This window comes from Nymphalis io, chromosome 2 (genome assembly GCF_905147045.1).
Source record: "Nymphalis io chromosome 2, ilAglIoxx1.1, whole genome shotgun sequence".
In the NCBI taxonomy this organism is placed as follows: Eukaryota; Metazoa; Arthropoda; class Insecta; order Lepidoptera; family Nymphalidae; genus Nymphalis; species Nymphalis io.
Genome location: NC_065889.1, coordinates 1,304,891 through 1,323,228, shown reverse-complemented (window position 1 = coordinate 1,323,228; position 18,338 = coordinate 1,304,891). Strand labels below are relative to the sequence as shown.

The 18,338-nt window shown below is 34.1% G+C and overlaps 1 protein-coding gene across 3 annotated transcripts; it reads right to left on the bottom strand.

The window, feature by feature from the left end:
* Positions 1-9: 9 nt before the first annotated feature.
* LOC126777167 (protein vav) lies at positions 10-18,101 on the bottom strand. Of its 3 annotated transcripts, none has more exons than XM_050500120.1 (16): positions 17,745-18,101; positions 16,276-16,451; positions 16,139-16,198; positions 15,886-16,063; positions 12,049-12,219; positions 11,674-11,889; positions 10,600-10,719; positions 9,500-9,616; positions 8,823-8,999; positions 7,427-7,629; positions 7,188-7,305; positions 6,958-7,100; positions 6,699-6,845; positions 5,736-5,885; positions 5,146-5,314; positions 10-4,605 (listed from the first exon to the last, which is right to left on the bottom strand). In XM_050500120.1, the coding sequence occupies exons 1-16, from the start codon at positions 17,961-17,963 to the stop codon at positions 4,531-4,533; spliced, it is 2,439 nt and encodes an 812-aa protein (XP_050356077.1). In that variant the 5' UTR covers positions 17,964-18,101; the 3' UTR covers positions 10-4,530. The 3 variants fall into 3 exon arrangements, with proteins under 3 accessions (XP_050356077.1, XP_050356086.1, XP_050356095.1); XM_050500129.1 differs by lacking the exon at positions 15,886-16,063 and adding an exon at positions 12,816-12,966; XM_050500138.1 differs by lacking the exon at positions 17,745-18,101 and adding an exon at positions 12,816-12,966 and having other exon boundaries at positions 16,276-16,452.
* Positions 18,102-18,338: the final 237 nt, after the last annotated feature.

The window sequence follows — 18,338 nt, the reverse complement described above, 5'->3', positions numbered from 1 at the left end:
AGTCTCTAAATTCTCCAACTTTGTATTTATTGTGGCACCTTATTTAACTACAGAACAATGAGATATGCGATTTCTGTATACATAATATATTTACAAACGTGAACATAAATAATATCAAAATACATTTACACTACAGCAGCTTCACGGGTGCGGCTCGTCTACTAAATAAAAAGCGTACTGAACACAAAATAATGTTAGCACCAACAATTATTTCAAGCATTGCGTCCGTACGAAGAGAGACAAATATATTTAATTATAATTAAAATTATTATAAATAACCCTTTCAAATTCATGAATATCAAACAATAGTAAATAATGCTAATAAACCGTTTTGCATTACGGCGATGTGATCTATGACTGTTTAAAATTCACACAGTCATTCTAAATACCATTTACGAACATTTTTGTACAATTAATTTTTAAGTATACATTTTCCTAGTCTGTTCCATTGCCATCTATATAACTTCATTTTTATATTGTAAATATTTGTAAACTTTAAAATAGACTCTTGGAATAGTCTAATTTATTTTATAGAAACATAAAAACGATCTACGTTAGGTACATTATAAGATTTACTACAATACATTATACAGGAAAATAGATTAATTTAATATAATAAGTATTCAAAAGCTATAATTGTACATGGAATTTGATATTCAGTATATAGTTATCAAATTATATTAGCACATTCAAGAGATCATGAGTGATTATTTTTTTTATAATTTGGCACGATATAATAATAATATACTGTTTATTTTGATTTTGCATTTATATTTTATATATAACACATTAACAGGAAGACAGGCGGGTGAATTATTGAAATGATGATTGTGGTAATCATAGATATTGCCATTATAAGAAAAGTATACATAATTTGTCTATTCTCTATTATACTAAATCTTACATTTTACGTGCTTGAAATCACATATAAAATGTATTATATTTTCAATATTAAAGTTTTGAATAAAAAGCAAATTAAAATCCTGAACTATTTTATATTTTTACACAAAATCATGCTATCCGGATAAATAACCAAGAGTCGTGTATTAAAAATATACATCTATACATAGACACAACATTATATTTTCTACGACTATACCAATATCATTTCGCTTCATAACAAACTCTGTACCACATATCCGATATCACGTCCATTTATTAATAATATTTTTTTATTATTTACATAATTCTTCACGAATACATACACAAGTTTATGCATATATGCTTCATATTTTATCAGATATAAAATATTCGCACGATGCAAGTTTTGATTAATAGGTACATATGTTTTTTTTTTAATTTTATTAATATGATTTTCATTTCTAAGTCAGAAGAACATCAAATTATTACTCATTTATTATTTCATTATAAAGTACTGCATTTTTTAATAGAATTTTCATTCTCTCCTATATTTTAATAGTTATAGTAACTTAGTGAGTGAGTAATATTAGACGGACTAGATTTTATATTCTTTCCTAACTTTCGTAATGCACAAATAGATAATATTTATTATGCATTATTAAAGTTAGTCAAAAAGTTATAAATAATCCATTAATGTTACCTAACTAGTCAGAATATTTGATACACGAAGACAAGATCTTTGTCTCATTTGGAAACATTTAATCTAAAAGTAAGTATTACTCTTATCATTATTAACAATATTCACGTGGAATCATTCAAAGCAGTGTGGTTTTAGCAATTTCCATTTACATTTGATTATACATATAATATTTACAATATAATATTATAAATGCTATTGTTAAATTATATTATTCTTTAATCGTAACTGGGTTCAACATTAAACTTAAATATATAAGACATTGGTGGGTCAATTATAATGGTTTGTTTACACTAAAATAGTTGTTTGTGGTATTTAGAAGAATTGCATTTGCAAGTGTATATAATTATATATTTTTTTTTCACATAACTTAAGTTAATTCCAAAAAAATATGTTTCTTTTTTGATACTACAAATATTGCCAATTAACTTTTATCAAGTAGCGCTTTTAATTTTATTTAAATTTATAAAAATCAAATTTTACGCTGAACTTAGGCGAACATATAATATGAGTATGTATATTACAATATTTCCAAAGTAAGCTCATTTATTACTTTCATTCATATTAATTAACTGTATAACACATTATTTACTATTTTATCTGTTTATTTATTGTTAATATATAAGCAGGTAAAATTGCAAATAAGAAAGATTGACATTCATACTTGGATTACTCTGTCAATGAAGACTAATTAAAATAAATACGATACATACATCTGAGCTATAACTGCAAAGTCCTAATGTAATGTACTGCCACTTTTAACATAATCTTAGTACACCTTTGATAAAATTATCGAGCGATCTTTAAAAAAAGCTTAACTTAATAAAGTGTCATGACTATGTCAAATATTTTATAAATTGTATTTGTTCATATATGTTATGCAATGTTAAATGCATTCTCAACTCATCAATAAGAATACAAATATCATATAAGGAGATGAATATTATCAGTAAATATTTAATTGGATTTATATTATTTTATATTTATTTTTTAATTGTCTTGGAATGTATAGCTAAAATACTGTAATGGGCGACCTCTCTAAAATATCGTAAAGTAAAAAATATATATATATTTCTTAAACGACAGTTTAAAATAAATAGGAGTTATATTGATAGCAATTTTAATTTAGTTTTTTACGTATAGATATATAACTATATTTATATAATTGAATGTGTAATAAAATGTATGTTTCACTTTTTACAGTTTGGCACTCATTCTCACTTTATAACAATTTAAATAAAATATTATTGGTACCATTCAATTAAAAAATAGTCTTAAAAAACTAAAACTACTATCATATACAAAATGAATTTGTTCAAGTAGAATGATTTAAAAATAAAATGGCAGTTATATCTTGTTTTGATATTGTGTTTCAATGTCAGATATCATTTTGAGCAATGAGAGAATTATATTTTAAATTTCTGTTAACAAAGAGAAAATTAAAAAGTGTTTAAAAATTGTTAAAAATAATGTCATTTCAAAAATAAAACGTATAGAAGAGAGCTCTCTACCAATAGATCGATCTATAAACCAATCTTTGGGATTTCATACCAAATGTTTTGTTGCGGTACACTGTAAACCGATATTTTTTATAGATATTTTTATAATTTTGTATTTAACTATTGATAGTTTTCTATACTTGAATTAATGATTTTGCGCTATAGGACGCATTATTTGTTATTATTGCGACTAATATGTTCGTACCAGAATAAAAACTAGTTCTAATGGGCCTGAAAAAATATGATATGGTTGTTAATAACATAATGAGTCTTTTCTTCTTAATATTAAATAGTTTAGTTCCAATATGCTTTTGAGCCTAGCATTCATTTTACGCTTCACTTTCGTACCAATACGCGATTAATCAAATCGCTAATGCTTGAAAATATTAAGATAGTAAATTTACTTATGCATATATATTATATATTTGCAATACACATATTTAATTTCTATATGATTATATCATATAATAAGTAGATTGTATCATAGTATGTTGTTTAAACATAAACTATGCATATCAAGTAAACTCACTTTGTATATTTTCTAATACGTCAAATATTATATTTTATAAATTTTAGACATACAATTCCATAGTACTCCGACTTTAACATTTAACTACAGTAGATAAGTTAGAGAATTCGTACTCTTAAGCAATGAAAGGTGCATTGAAATTGCATTGACGAGATATGATTGTAACATTTTTTTATATCTATCTAAGTATTATCTATGACTTGAAAAAATAACTTACATAGTTCACAAAAATAAATATACATTTGACTCGCTTCTAGAACATCAACAATAACATATATCCCCGGCAAACATGTCGCTTGCTAAGATATATTTGATACAGACTTAAACTCCACCGTGCAATTCTTACATAAAATTTCTTGTATTGCACGTGCAATGTTTAATAGATTTCTTTATAAATTAAAGGACAATCGTCCCTTGTACATTTGAAATAGAATTCTATATAGTAAAGCACGAGTATTTAAAGCACATTTTATCATATTAGCACAACAAGTAACACTTATTCCATACATAGTTTTGTTCGATTCGTACTTCGTAAATTTTATAATCAGCACAGATTCGCACTTCACCTTAAGTTTACTTTGAATATATTATCATAATTAATTTATCTAGACAATAAATTAATTTACTATACGCCTCTACGTATAGATGTCGACTTTGCAAAATTAGTCGAAGTCGAATATAATTTTTAGTTTCCTGTGAAATATCCTGTCAGCTGTTATGTTGGAAATTATTTCGTAGTGCTGTTCATTCGCTAAGTGATATAATGATTATGTAGAATTTTGCCTCTCCGTAACTGGGATCTCTGTTTAATATAGAACTGGTAAAGTTGCAAGCAGCGGTGGCGCCGCTCACACGAGGTCGCCGTGGTCGTGCTCGTCGAGGTCGCAGGGCGCGGGCGGCGCGGAGGGCGCGGGCCGCTCGCGCTCGGCGACGCACAGCTGACATCAGTCCAGCGCGCCGATGCACTCGGGCTCCTCGCGCACGCACTCCTTGGGGAAGTAGCCGGATCTGTTGTCGCCCTGGAATTTCAATGCTCAGTGTTAGTATGGTTAGTACTCGCAGGTTATTTCACATTGCATTGCTTAGTATCGCTGTATTTTTATATAACATAATAGAAGTAAAGTTAAAAAAAAGGCATTAAGAGACAAAGCAAATAAATAATAACAATAACAGATAACTCCTAAAGTAAGATATGCCACAGTAAATGTCTAAGCAAGAGTGATATCGGGTAACCCCTGGTAAAGTTTCGGGTTATTTATTTTGATGTTGCCCGATTGAAAAATAAATTTCTGCCAAAAAAGGAAATTAATAACATTTATAATCAAAATACCTTCATCAGAATTGTGATTACTTGTCATTTTAGATATGGCTCTATCTTTTATTTATTTACTTACTGAAAATTTATAACAAAATATAATAATATATCTTACTCAAGTAGAATCTTACACGCACTTTTGAATCGTCATTTTAAAAGGTTAAATCTACATTAAATAAAATAAATTTACCACTGGTTTGAAAAGCAGATTTTACCATGAGAAACGACAAAAAACTCATCTCACCTTGTCGAGCGTGCGACCTTTCCACCACCCCCGACTGTCCCCCTCCTTGCTGAGCACGAGCACCTTGGCCCCGGGTCGCAGCGCCAGTTGCGACGCCTCCAGCGGACGAAAATCATGGATGACCGTTGCCACTACTCGCCGGAATGGCCATCGTAGGTTGGAGTTTAGCCTACAAACACAAAATAGATTTCGTATTAAATATTTAATGGAGTCGACTAATTAAAGTACTATATAATTATGCAATTTCTGTTGCTACTAGTTTCTGCTCGCACGTGAGGGAGAGGGGATGTGCGCCCTATGTCCTTTTCTGTCCTCTGACAACGCGTTTGCAAAATTTCATAATTATCGGTTTGAGTAGTTAATATATAAAAGCGTAACAAACAAATTATCAAATAATCTTTCTTTAGCATTTATAACATTAGTAAGGATTTTCTATAATTCTAATAACGTGTAGATAAATGATAATTATAATGATTAGTAGTTAAGACATGAAACACAACAAGCAAAGAAAATATTTCTCATTCAAACATGTATTTAATTTAGACAACTTTTCAAATGGTATTTGTAACAATAATAAGTGTATGTCTTACCCAACAAAATTCTCAGAGAGGCTGGTCTTTTCGTAGTAGGAGATCAGTTCAACGATGCTGCGGAAGAACCGCGACTCGGAGAGGAAGTAGTGCGGCACCTGGTCGATGGGCTTGCGGCACACTCGCATGTGTTTCACGGTGTTGTCCGTTCTGTTTATTGTTCAATAAAATGTGAAAAATTATATTAATATTTGTTTACATTACCATGAAGGTTGTGTATGCGTGCGCGACCTGTAACCTAACATAGTCTGTTCGAACAACAAGAGGAGTAAAGACAAATAAATGATATTGACGTTGAATTAAATCAATGTCGTTGTTCGAGATCTTTTATAATATGATATTTAAAATGAATTCGAATGTCGGCGAAGTTGTTATCGGAATTTAAGAAGTAAAATTAAAGTGGATATAGGTTGTAAGGTGTTTTTAAAGTTGTAGCGTGTAATATAGAGAAGCTGTTAAAAATCGCTTGGAATACGTAAATCAAAGATTTGTTTATTTTATCCGCTTCAGATGAACAAATCGGATCGACATTACTACAAGGTACTGGTGGTAGGGCTCTGTGCAAGCTCGTCTGGGTAGGTGCCACCCACTCATCAGATATTCTACCGCAAAACAGCAGTACTTGTTATTGTTGTGTTCCGGTTTAAAGGGTGAGTGAGCCAGTGTAATTACAGGCACAAGGGACATAAAACCTTAGTTCCCAAGGTTGGTGGCGCATTGGCTATGTAAGCGATGGGTAACATTTCTTACAATGCCAATGTCTGTGGGCGTCGGTGACCACTTACCATCAGGTGGCCCATATGCTCGTCCGCCTTCCTATTCTATAAAAAAAAGGTAAAGTTGAGAAATGACAGCGGCATTTGATATGTCACGTGATCTCCTTAAATCTTTTGCACGACGATCGATATTATCGCCTACAATAACAATCGCACGCGGGTGGTGTCGCGGCGCCGCGGGCCGTACTTGAGCGAGAGCGCGTAGTGCGTGTCGTTGTGCGAGGGCGGCGGCGCGCTCTGCACGGCGCGCGGCCGCACGCGCAGCAGGAACGTGCCGTCCACGCGCCGCTCCAGCCGCGCCGTCGCCGTCTCGCGACCCATCTCGCCCACGTACCTGCGCCACGGACACTCCACGGTTACAACTTTGTATTCCATCACTCTGCAGACGACTTATATCTGGTGAGTGCAACGAATACGTTCCGTTGTCTATTAACGTATTAACGTACCACATGTAGTAGTGCAGCGCGGTGTCGGGCTGGTGCGCGTGCGGCGGCAGCGGCGGCGCCGGCGCCAGCCCGCCCCCGCAGCGCCCCGACAGCGCGATGCAGTCCTTGTGCGCGCACGCGTTGCACACCGAGCACAGGTAGCCCTGCCGCCGGGCGCGAGGGTTAAATATCGTTATCGCTTGAATAACATGACGTTACGATTCCGACTTGTGACAATGGTCACAACGAACCTGGAATATTCTGCCCTTGAGAAATTTCGAACAGTGATGACACGTCGCGGGCTTCTGGAACGTGTGCAGGACGAATTTGTGGTTCGTGCTTCGACATCCAGGGGGCTCCAAGTTGTCTCTGTGTAGGGAGGAACGAGGACATTCAAGAACTCACGTTGAAAACGAGTAAGATAAAGAATAGCTATGTTTTGTGCTTCTCTCGCTCAGTCATGATGTTTTCGTGAACGAGCACGACGTACATGGCGTCCTTGATGGCCTTGAGCCACTTCCGGCGGCAGTCGTCGGTGCGCGCGTACAGCGTGAAGGTGGAGTCCTTGGAGCGGCGCACGAGGTAGAAGTGCGCCGTCCAGCGCGCGTCGCCCCGCAGCGCGCGCCGCCCGCCGCCCTCCTCCACGCGGTACTCCGCCAGCCGGATGCCCGTGCGGTACGAGTACTGGTTGTCCTGCCGACACACCCTCGTCAACTACCTCGCGCACTCCGCCCTCGACACTCTTGTGCATTACTTATACTCGCATTGAACGTCACTACAGATTCTTGCATTTCAAAAATTAACTTTTAAAATGTAAAGTCTACGATCATGCTTTCTAACATCGATATAACGAATAACATGTCGTTTACAGATTATTGATAGAATTTCCTTTGATTTAAAAAAGACAACAACATTGGTTTGAAACTAAAATACTACATAGACAGACTATGATTTACTAAATATTTCTTGACAATTTAATAAATTTTCGGTCGCATCATGCTGTGTAACCTTATTCGAGTACTTATGTACATGCGTGCAGTCATATATTTTGATCTGTTAAAAACAAACTCATTCATTAGTAACTCACTACCTCACCTTAGACTCTAGTCTGAGCCTCATCTCTAGATGAGACGTACTAGGTAAATTACGTACTGAGTCTTCCGAGTGCGAGTACGTGTACATGTAAAAACCATTTCCAAAAACTAGTATTTAGAAGTATTCGTAATTATTAAAGTTTTGGTACTATTAATAGAAAATTATTTACGTTTTTAACAATATATAAATAATTAAATAATATTATTGTTCTGTCGAGTCGCGTGCATAGTAAGAAAAAAAGGTTATTGAAATTATCAGGTGTTTCGGATCGAAAAAACAAAATTAGTTTAAATCATGTAATAACCATAATTTTTTTTTTACTGTTAATAGGCCAGCGTTTGACCGTTGACTTGCCTGATGTTAAGCATTTAATAATTTACGTTTTTAACAATATATATTATTATTATTAATTAATTTATTAATTTAAGTAAGGGATATATTATTTTAACATTTTTAAACGAAAATTAAAAAAAAGTTGGAGGAAGTTTAAAAGAAACTTTAAATAAGTGGATAAGTTACTTTTTTTTATAAATAAGTTCGTTTTTAAGTTTAAGAAGTAAAGTTTTTTTTTAATTCACGTCTTAGCAGTATTTCTAAATACTCGATATGCGCTTACACTCTGTTACGAGACTCAGTACGTAAACGTCCAAGTCGATCCATGGTTTCGAAGCCCGTTCCCGCATGTACGTCCTCTACGACTACCTCGGACTACCCGCTACCCGATGCACTAGCAGGCTGCACGCAAAGCTATGTTAGTAGTGTGTGTCGATATTTACTGTCGGGTAGATCACCTTGACGGGCTTGCAGAGCAGCATGAGCTTGTCGAACACGAAGACGTATCGCGAGCGCAGCTTCTGGTCCTCGTGCGCCTTGACCTTGAGCTCGCCGTCCAGCAGCAGGCGCCCGTACGCCGCCAGCCCCGCGCCGCCCGCGCCCAGCGCGCCCGCCTCCCAGTCGATGATGCTCTCCTGGGACCACCGCGCGTGTCACTGTAGTGCTCGAATGTAACCCAACAACAATGCCACTCCCCACCCTTTACGATACTAATGGATGAAATAGAATAAAAGATTCATTCTTTGTCAACCATGACATCTAATATGTCTCTCGCTGCTCACTCGAGCATTTGGGGGTGAAGTAATTTATTAGTGAATAATAGCACTCGGACGGAATTATCAATTAGAAAATATCTAATAGATTTTCTGCCTTGAAGTTTTTATACAAGGCTCTAGATCTCGGAGCCCTGGACTCTATCTGTTCCGGCAGTTCGTCCTGCGCCTGAACTCTGTCCGGTCGTGTCGGATTACAGTCGTATTCCATTACGAGAATAAAGGAAGGCGAGTAGAACTTTTGCACTATAATTTGTACTGCGTATTTTGCTAGGCTAGGAGGCTGCACACAAAGCTATTTTATTTGATAAACAATAAATATAGCGAACACTTTCGGTACGTTTAGTGGCCGTCGTAGTTACCTGAACCTTAGACAGCAGCGTCAGCACTTCGCTGTCTCTCTTCACCTCGTTGATGTACTGCGCCACGTCCACCATCGCCTCCTTAGCGCGCTCCAAGCCACGGAACTCTTCATGGTTCTAACATATATATCGGAATTTAAAAAAAATCGCCAAGAAGAAATCGAGCGACGAAAGTTATATATAATTAAAACAAATGAATTCTTATTATTTTTTTTATTATTGTTAGGAATTACATAAACTTTTTATAAATATTGATTTAATTTCGGGCTCAGAAATTTGAAGCAGCTTGAATTTTTCGACGCCAAAAGCCGAATTGTATTGCAGCTTAAAATCCAGGCCACCGCCTTTTTTACGCGCTTAATATGTGTTTATAATTCATCTGTTTCTTGGCTATGAGAAAAACAACGCGGGAAACCTGCACACCACGGATTTAAATTATGCAACTGCTGCCAAGAAACTCGGTACTCTTTTCACCAATCACATACAAATATCAATTTATAATCTATCTTAACACATAATGCTACAATTTCTTATGACGTAATAAATTTAAAGAAAAAAAAAACGCGTGATCCCTTTCACAAATGCTCGGGTTTTGTTTGTGGCGCGAAGCTTAAATGCTGCGGACATACAATTACTCTCATACGCTATCTTTCGTTTTTGTAATTAGATATTATTCATTTAAAGTAATTGTTGATTATTCCTTTTAAACGGTCTTTTTAACTTTGGCCTGTAAAACTTTATGATCGTATTATTTATATCAAATCAAATGCATTTGATTCAAGTGAATTCGACAATAAGCGTTTTTGAATCCTCAATATTTTAACCCTACGAGCGTTACGGAAAACAACCTCTAGGTAAAGAAACGATAAAATATCGCGTATTTGGTCTTTTAAAATAAACCAGATTCATATTGTGGTTGGTTAGTGTTCACAATTATTATTATCAATCTGTGTTGCGTTGAAACTTGAAATTAAAATCGAGCATCTTTCTCCAAAAACTATTTTTAACGAGCACTTAGATTTATTTATTAATTATATCTGAATATTTTTTAATTTGTTAAATAATAAATTAATTATATTTTATAAAAAAAGCTACATTACCGGTTGTGTTTCATGTACGAGTTTGTCCAACAGCAGGTGGTACTTGAGCACTCTCTGCATCGGCACTGACAGGATGTCTCGAAGCTGGATGCGACCGTCGCTGTGCTCTTTTTGACATTTCTAGAATTAAATAGATTTTAGAGAAAACAACCATTATACATTAAAAGTTTCGTTGATGTGAACATGACACCAATTTTTTTTTATGAAGGTAAGTGGTCAACTCCACCCATATACTCATCAGGCTTTCTCTGAAACACTATTTCCCCCTCACACCTCACTTCTCACCCAACCATCTCTGACTCTCACCCTACGAACCATCACACAACAATACAAAGTAGTGATATTCTCCAGTACAAGAACAAAAAGAAGACGGAATTGGGCGGTAGAAGAACTGGTCGGATGCTATTGAAATATTTTATGCGTAAGGAATTTATTATATTAAATATCGTGTATAAATAACGAATATTTCTAAGCGAGCTATCTTCTCTTCACTGCGCGGTCAGACAAACTACAATGTTTCCCAGTAATATTAATCTATTAATATTTTAATTGCCAAAGTTTCAAATAGAAACATAGAGATTGCTTATATTGTTGCTTATAATACCTACCTAACACCTGCTAACTGCCTTATACGCCGAGGGGGACACTAGTGAATACTTACTGTAAAAGACTACCATTATTATTATACTGTTTACAAAATATTACATGATAAAATAGTATATATATATTTATTATTAATTAAAAAAAATATGATCATTATATTTCAATTAGATCTTATCATTTTATAATTGAAATAAATAACTAAGAACAAATAGGAACTCTTCAAGCTAAACGGCCCACTACGAAACCTTGAAGGTATGGGAACGATGTAAAGGTAAGGTGTAAACACGCACGAAACGAATAAAAATACTCAGACCACGGCTAAGATATGTTTAAACAAATGTTAATCACGATCGAGAAATAATCCGCAAATACTAACATATGCAGTTTCAACGAGACACGCCAACCAATCGACTTATTATTATAAATAAGCAAACGATCTCTTATTCAGCTTTAATAAAATAATATAATTACTGCGAGTTGTTTGCTGAACGTAGAGTCTCTCGCGTCGAGTGCCTTGAGCGTGTCTTGGGCATTTGTGAGATTGGAACAGTAATCCCCGTACAGGAGCAATCTCTCCCTCCACGCTAGGAACACGTCCGCCAGTCTCGGGGCGCCGTTCCCCGGCACACAATTCTCTGTCGCGAGACGTAACTGTCTCAATAATCCTGAGTGAATGTCGTGTAAATCCTAAAAAAATTAACATTTAGACCTATAAGTATGTAAGGCAAAATACTACAACGAAACGAGCAATATTTTACACTCTATATATATACCTAAATATAGAATTATCACAGTCCTCTATGCTTATCAAACATAGTGGGTTTTAATATCATATAAATAACGTACCTTGACACCAAAAAATATGACTTGCATATCCTGGGGTTTCAAATAAGGCGTCAACGGCCTCAGGAAGTATTTAATTATTTTACTAAGCACGTCCACGTAATTGCACTCCGTGTCGACCAGTTCTCTAATAACATAGTCTCTCTTTTCTAGGCTGTGCGACGACGTCGCTAGCTGGAAATATTAAAAAAATAAAATTACATAAATATAATTAAAAGAAGAAAAAAAAAATGTCTACGAATTGATAAAAGCGTTCGACAAGCATTTAAATATAAATAGCGTTAACCATTCTCTGCAATCAACATTATAGACAACTAACTACATGGCGGCAAAAAATCAAATGGCATCGGAAGTAATGAGTGTATGAATAATTCAAACGACGATCGGAACGTAATATGGAACTTTTACTCGTTCACTTAAAATTCCAAGTGAGGCATGAAAATGGGACCGCCAGTGAGAGCTCGACGTAGAAACGACCAATCACGTCGGATATTATAATAATACCCCCGAGACGATGTACGAAAGTCATTTTTTATTTGTGTAAAATATAATAAAATAATTAGTCATACAATTTTATATAAGACCTGAGTGATGTTATGAGTTGAAATAAATGAATAGTAAATCTGGTCGATTTTAAAACAATAAGTTAAATGAGATGCGTAGTCTTAGTTGCCAGTATCGAATTTACAACATATAATACGTAAATAGATATGCCATAAACTCATTATTCCATTGCCAAATAAAAAAAAAAACAAAAAAAAATCGCGTACTGCGCTGAAAGCGATCGGATGGTGCGGGGCGGCGGGCGGTTCGCGCGCTGGTCCCTTGACCGCACAGAGGTCGTGGTAGATCTCCTCGTCGTGGATGCGCGCGCAGTAGCTCGCGTATTCCCCCACCTCGCGGCTCGCACTCGCGCCGCCGCTGCGCACGCGTCCCAGTTACAACCGAGTCAGATCGAACGAGAGCGACGAATTTGTACATAATGAAGAGAATTGAGATAGGGAAGAGCTTTGATATTATGTAATGATATTAAAGGATCTAGACATGAATGTTTACGCTCAATCACTTTATATATGTGTCCTACGAGTGATAGATTCATTCATAGCGAGTACTTTAATTAAATCTCGATTGGAAAAACACAATAATACTAAAGGGTTTACAATCCACACGAATATTATTTGATGATTAATGTCAATGTCTTTTTCCTTTTTTTTTATTGTTTTAGTCAAATTTAAGATAGTCCCGCCCCGATTCCCATCCGACGCAAAGCTGCCCATAATGCAGGCTGCATTTCCGCGCTGTATGGCAATGGACAACCTCTGTGCCAAGTGGGACCCGGAGCGACTGTCCACACGAATGTGTATTAATTAAGTAAAATAAAATATTTAATACATATTTTTGTCAATACCAAAGTTTTCAAAACAGGTAGGTATCTGGAACTCTTTTTGTAATACTGTATTATTATTATTTTCATTCTTATAGATGATGCTGTATCTTATTATTAAATTATAATATAATAGAAATAATGGACAATTCGGAAGGGTGGTGTTGAGTTAGAGAGACAAAAACTGAATAAATATTTCAAGTATGTCTCATATTTTAGATTACCGGAAATAATATTAGCGACTAATTTTATTCATCCATCACGCTGGCACCGAGTATAAATTAATCAAAATTATATTGTCACAATTAAAAAGAGGTTTCTCTATCTCGATTTTAGATGAGGTTTGTGTCTCAAGTTATTCATCACATTAAAAAATATAATATGACATACTTCCATTAAATCTCCCTAGTTGATAGATTAGGTACATCTTAACCGAAGAACGACTCTAAGAATTTAAGTTTATTTATATAATGCCTTATGGTTAAGGTAAACATCGTAAGGCAACCTGGGGGGCCAATCCTACTAATTTGTTCGGTACAAATACCGTAACTGGATCGTTGTGTTAGTAGAGTAGGAAAAAGGTTAAATGGCAACGATTTCGTTTCGATTCAATTGCGATAAATCGTCAATTTTTTAGTAGAATTGGCCCCCTGCATTTGCCAAATGACATTCCGTGTGTCCGTGTGCGTGTTTTTTTTTTTTCTTATTCGATAGAGTTGTACAAATTTAGAGAATTGAGATAGGAAAGAGTTTTGATATAAAAGAAACTAGAGATGGATGTTTACACTCAAAAAAGGAGAGGAAGCCTTAGCCCAGCAGTGGGACATTCACAGGCTGTCACTGAGTTTCTGATAGAGTTCATGTTAAGTGTTATGTTAATTTCGTACAAACCGTAGTTTAACGTCAACGCTATCGAATAAGCGAAAAAACTCGATGCTGATAAATGTGTATTGCGTATACATAACCCGCGGGACGTTACAATAACCTTCCAACCTTCTCATTCACAGGTGTTCAAGCTGTTGGCCAGCAATAGTAATACGGTTATTGTATCCATTTGATCGCCTATTATCATCTTTTAATTTTTTTTTTGTTATATTTTTTAATAAGTTCATCACAACGATTTGAGGAGTTAAAAAACGTATAATTTTGTTAAGTTACTTTCTATTGTGAGTCGCTATCATCCGAGATTCGGTAATGAAAAAATTTGGGTTAACAGAATTTTATCTGAATATAAGTTCCGTTCGCGCGTTACTTACAGCGTTCGCTCGCAAACTATTCAACACTCGTACGCTTTCGTTCGATCTATTTGTAACGGATATTACACATGGTTCCATACAAAGCATAAAATAACTTTGGTAATTATTTTTATTTCTCGAACGTAACAGCTGTATATTGTATACAAATCATTTACAATTTATTAGCTGTAATAGACGCAATTGTATAATATAACATAGTTGTTAAAACGTTATTTTCCAAGTAATTTGATAATTTGAATAGAACCTTGTAATACGCTTCGTAAGGAACCAAAATGAAAGAAGTTTACGTTACACGAGGCATATCGCATTTCATAAGATTCAACATATTTATTTTAAACTTAATTTAAAACGTATTGGAAAGGAATCTATTAAATGAAATACTATAGCCTTGGTATAATGAAGCAATAATATGACTGACGCTGATAAGAAATCATTACATTAATTTAAAAATAAAATTTAAAAACATTAAAAATAAATCGATAATTATATTCCAAACGTTTTCATTGTTGTGTTGAGTCTGTCTGAGAGCGCTTATTCTCAAATAAAACAATTTAAATATTAAAAAAAAAAAAACTTAAGTCTGAAATGATAACCTCCTTTTTAAAGTCGGCTGAAAAAAAAATAAACTCATCTAAAAAGCATGCGATAATGATCTAATCTAATCTTACGTAGAGCTATATTTTACGTAAATTATTGCCATTTTTCTATATACGCTACATGAACAATAAATAAATGTAACACGCAGTGGAATAAAAAACCATCATTCAAAAGTCGTATACATCTACATGGAAGTTAAAGAGAGTGGATTGTGTCTATATGACGATATCTTAAAGTAGGGGTATAGATAACGTCCAATCATAAGTGACATCCCAAGAAGCACCGAACGTACAAAGTACTTTATGATAAAGATCGTATCTTCACAAAAAAATAAAATTTGCAGTCAAAAATTACATTTGTAATGCGTTCACATGACAAAAATATTTTCGAATATTTTATTAATATATGTTTTATCCCAATATAAATCGACTTTGAAAGATAGTTCAATATTCTAAGTCCATTAAACCATCAGTTTCGATGCGCTGCTATTATTATTTTTACAATTATATAATAATAATAAATTAGGAGCAGGTGGTCAGGTTGTAAATATGACTTGTGAACGATCAGACATAAAGATAAGCGTCAATGACAATCAAACGCCACCTCAGGCATGTCGGAGGTGAACTTGACATAGCAGAGGTCCTCGTATATCTCCTCCACTCGATCCTCGCACGTGACGCTCGGTATCGTGAACTGTATCCACGGTACCTCCATAGCATTCGAGTGTTCTTCGTATGATACCACTTCGTAGGGAGGCGGTAAATCCGTTGCTTGGTTTGCGCTATTACAATTGCATATGTTTGAAAAGAAATACTTCACTAATATCTTTTGTACTGAATAAATAACAACTACTTACACAGCCTGTAGATCTCTGTAAATATCCTCTTCGGATTGTGTCCTCCTAGCGGAAAATGGTCTGTAAAGATCATTCCAAATGAAATAGATGTAAGTAAAAATTGTAATACAGTAAAAGAAAACCATGAATATACTTACTGAACATTTCTTGCTATTGCCTTTGGGCACTGACTAAGCTTCGCAAGTGTACACAAAACTCTATGAAAGTTGGACAAATCGAATAGCATAGACGGGTCAAACAAGTCTGTCTCTCTGAGTTCAAACACTTCATGGCATGTTCGTAAAAATACTTTTATATTTCGCATGCAAAGGAACTGCGGACAAATGGAGAATCTGTTTTGTAATTTTTATTATGTTAGCCGATATTCTTATCAGTTTATATCTCAACATTGGAGATTGCACGCCTCGAGGAAAGCAGAGTATTATTATATAAATTATCTTAATTCACTAAGCTTTAACCGTTTTTGAACATTTTATTATTGAAAAAGAGACTACTATAATTCACTTGCTTTTTTTTCCAGTAATCACTGACAAAACTATTTTATCCATAAGTGTATAAGAAACAGTATAATTCATTTTGTCATAACAATGATTTATAGGTATAGGCTAGGATGTAATAGATGATTTTGTAGTCAAGTTAGTACAAAATTTATTTTTTGCAAATTTAAATTTATATCATAACTAGTTACTAAAAATCTTTATATGAATTGAAACTCGTTATAATTATATTAGATAAGTGAAGACTAATTAGATTAATATTGTTTTTAATAAAAAATGTTTTATATTGTTTTTATTTTATTATTAATTTAGACCTTTTTAATATAATGTGAAAAACATTAGTTAAAATAATTGTAATACTCTATTATAAAGCAAGAACATCATCATAAACATCTTTACATAGTAGTACAAAAAAGTAAATTTATATACTTATATATTATATAAGAGGTCATGTTAGATTAGTTCAAATACACCACTATAGATACATATATAGCATATAATATATACTATATATGTGTGTATTTAAAACAACCATCATCTATTTATCTAATTAATTAAAAGGGTAACCAAAGACAAATGTTCTTGTTAAATTACCTTCTTGTTAAATTAAAAGCAATTACTAAATAAAGTTGATATACATGATAAAATGTTATGTGGTATTCAAGACAATGTAATGTAGGAATTTTAAAATATAAATGTATGCACTGATCAATTCAGTCTTTAGTTCTTATATAGATAGAGATATATACCACTTAGCATAGCTTTAATACATTTGATATAGTCCTCAATGGGCCGCTTGCCATTCATCAAAGCATGCATAATTAATGTAAATGAGTATATGTGTAACAGCATTTATTGATAAAACATCTCTATCAAAGAACATCCTCTTTATTATTCTAGAGCTGTGTCAACAGTTTTTTGACCTGTCGTATTTAATAATATTTAAATTTCAACTAGATAATAACTAGAAAATAAAGTATTGATTTTATTCCTTTTATTCAAAATTTACGTTTTGATTGTGTAGAAATCATAATCAAATATCATTTCACTAAAAAAATAACGGTTTAGTGTTAATTAGAGCGAAGGTCGCGTAGCTATGTTTTAAATACCTGGGCCATCTGTGGGCGCTGATTGACGTCTTTCATATCGACACATCCAGGATGCAGTACGTTTAAAAGATTACATAGAAGTACACCATCTCGTAAAGTATATGCCAGATCGTGTATGGAACTCGAGTCCCAATTTGACTTATGATCGGGCCGTAATAAGCCACATCTTGTAAGCCAGGACGCGCACTCGCGCCACAGATCTTCGCCGCCGGCAGCCATTATTCACGCGTACACTATACTGTACATCGATAGTAGTCACACCAAGCTCTGCTTTTTAATAATCAACAGGCCATTATTAACAAGGGTTAATTAATAATTGACATACAAATTGATACAACAAACATAGCGACAGCCATAACAGAAGAAGTATCTCTGACAACTGACTTACAGTGTGGATATAATAAAAAACTCCCACAACTGAAATATGATGAACTCGTAAAGGTCATCTATGTCCTATTTTAACATTTTAAAATATTATAAAGTTTGTTTATTTTAAAGTAGAAGGCATAAACATAAGAACATTGAAATGGTATAATATAAAAAACAAGCTTATAGTTAATTATAGTCATACTTGCTTTGGAATATTTTAAGGTA

What these genes read in the sequence shown, in the direction of transcription:
- LOC126777167 (XM_050500120.1), bottom strand. Translation starts at nt 17,963, where the DNA reads ATGGCTGCCGGCGGCGAAGATCTGTGGCGCGAGTGCGCGTCCTGGCTT. An exon ending in TACAGAGATCTACAGGCTGT is followed by an intron (nt 16,064 to 16,138) that starts GTAAGTAGTTGT and finishes CAATTGTAATAG; the next exon opens with CGCAAACCAAGCAACGGATT. An exon ending in CGCTGCTGTCTAAGGTTCAG is followed by an intron (nt 9,000 to 9,499) that starts GTAACTACGACG and finishes CGGTGGTCCCAG; the next exon opens with GAGAGCATCATCGACTGGGA.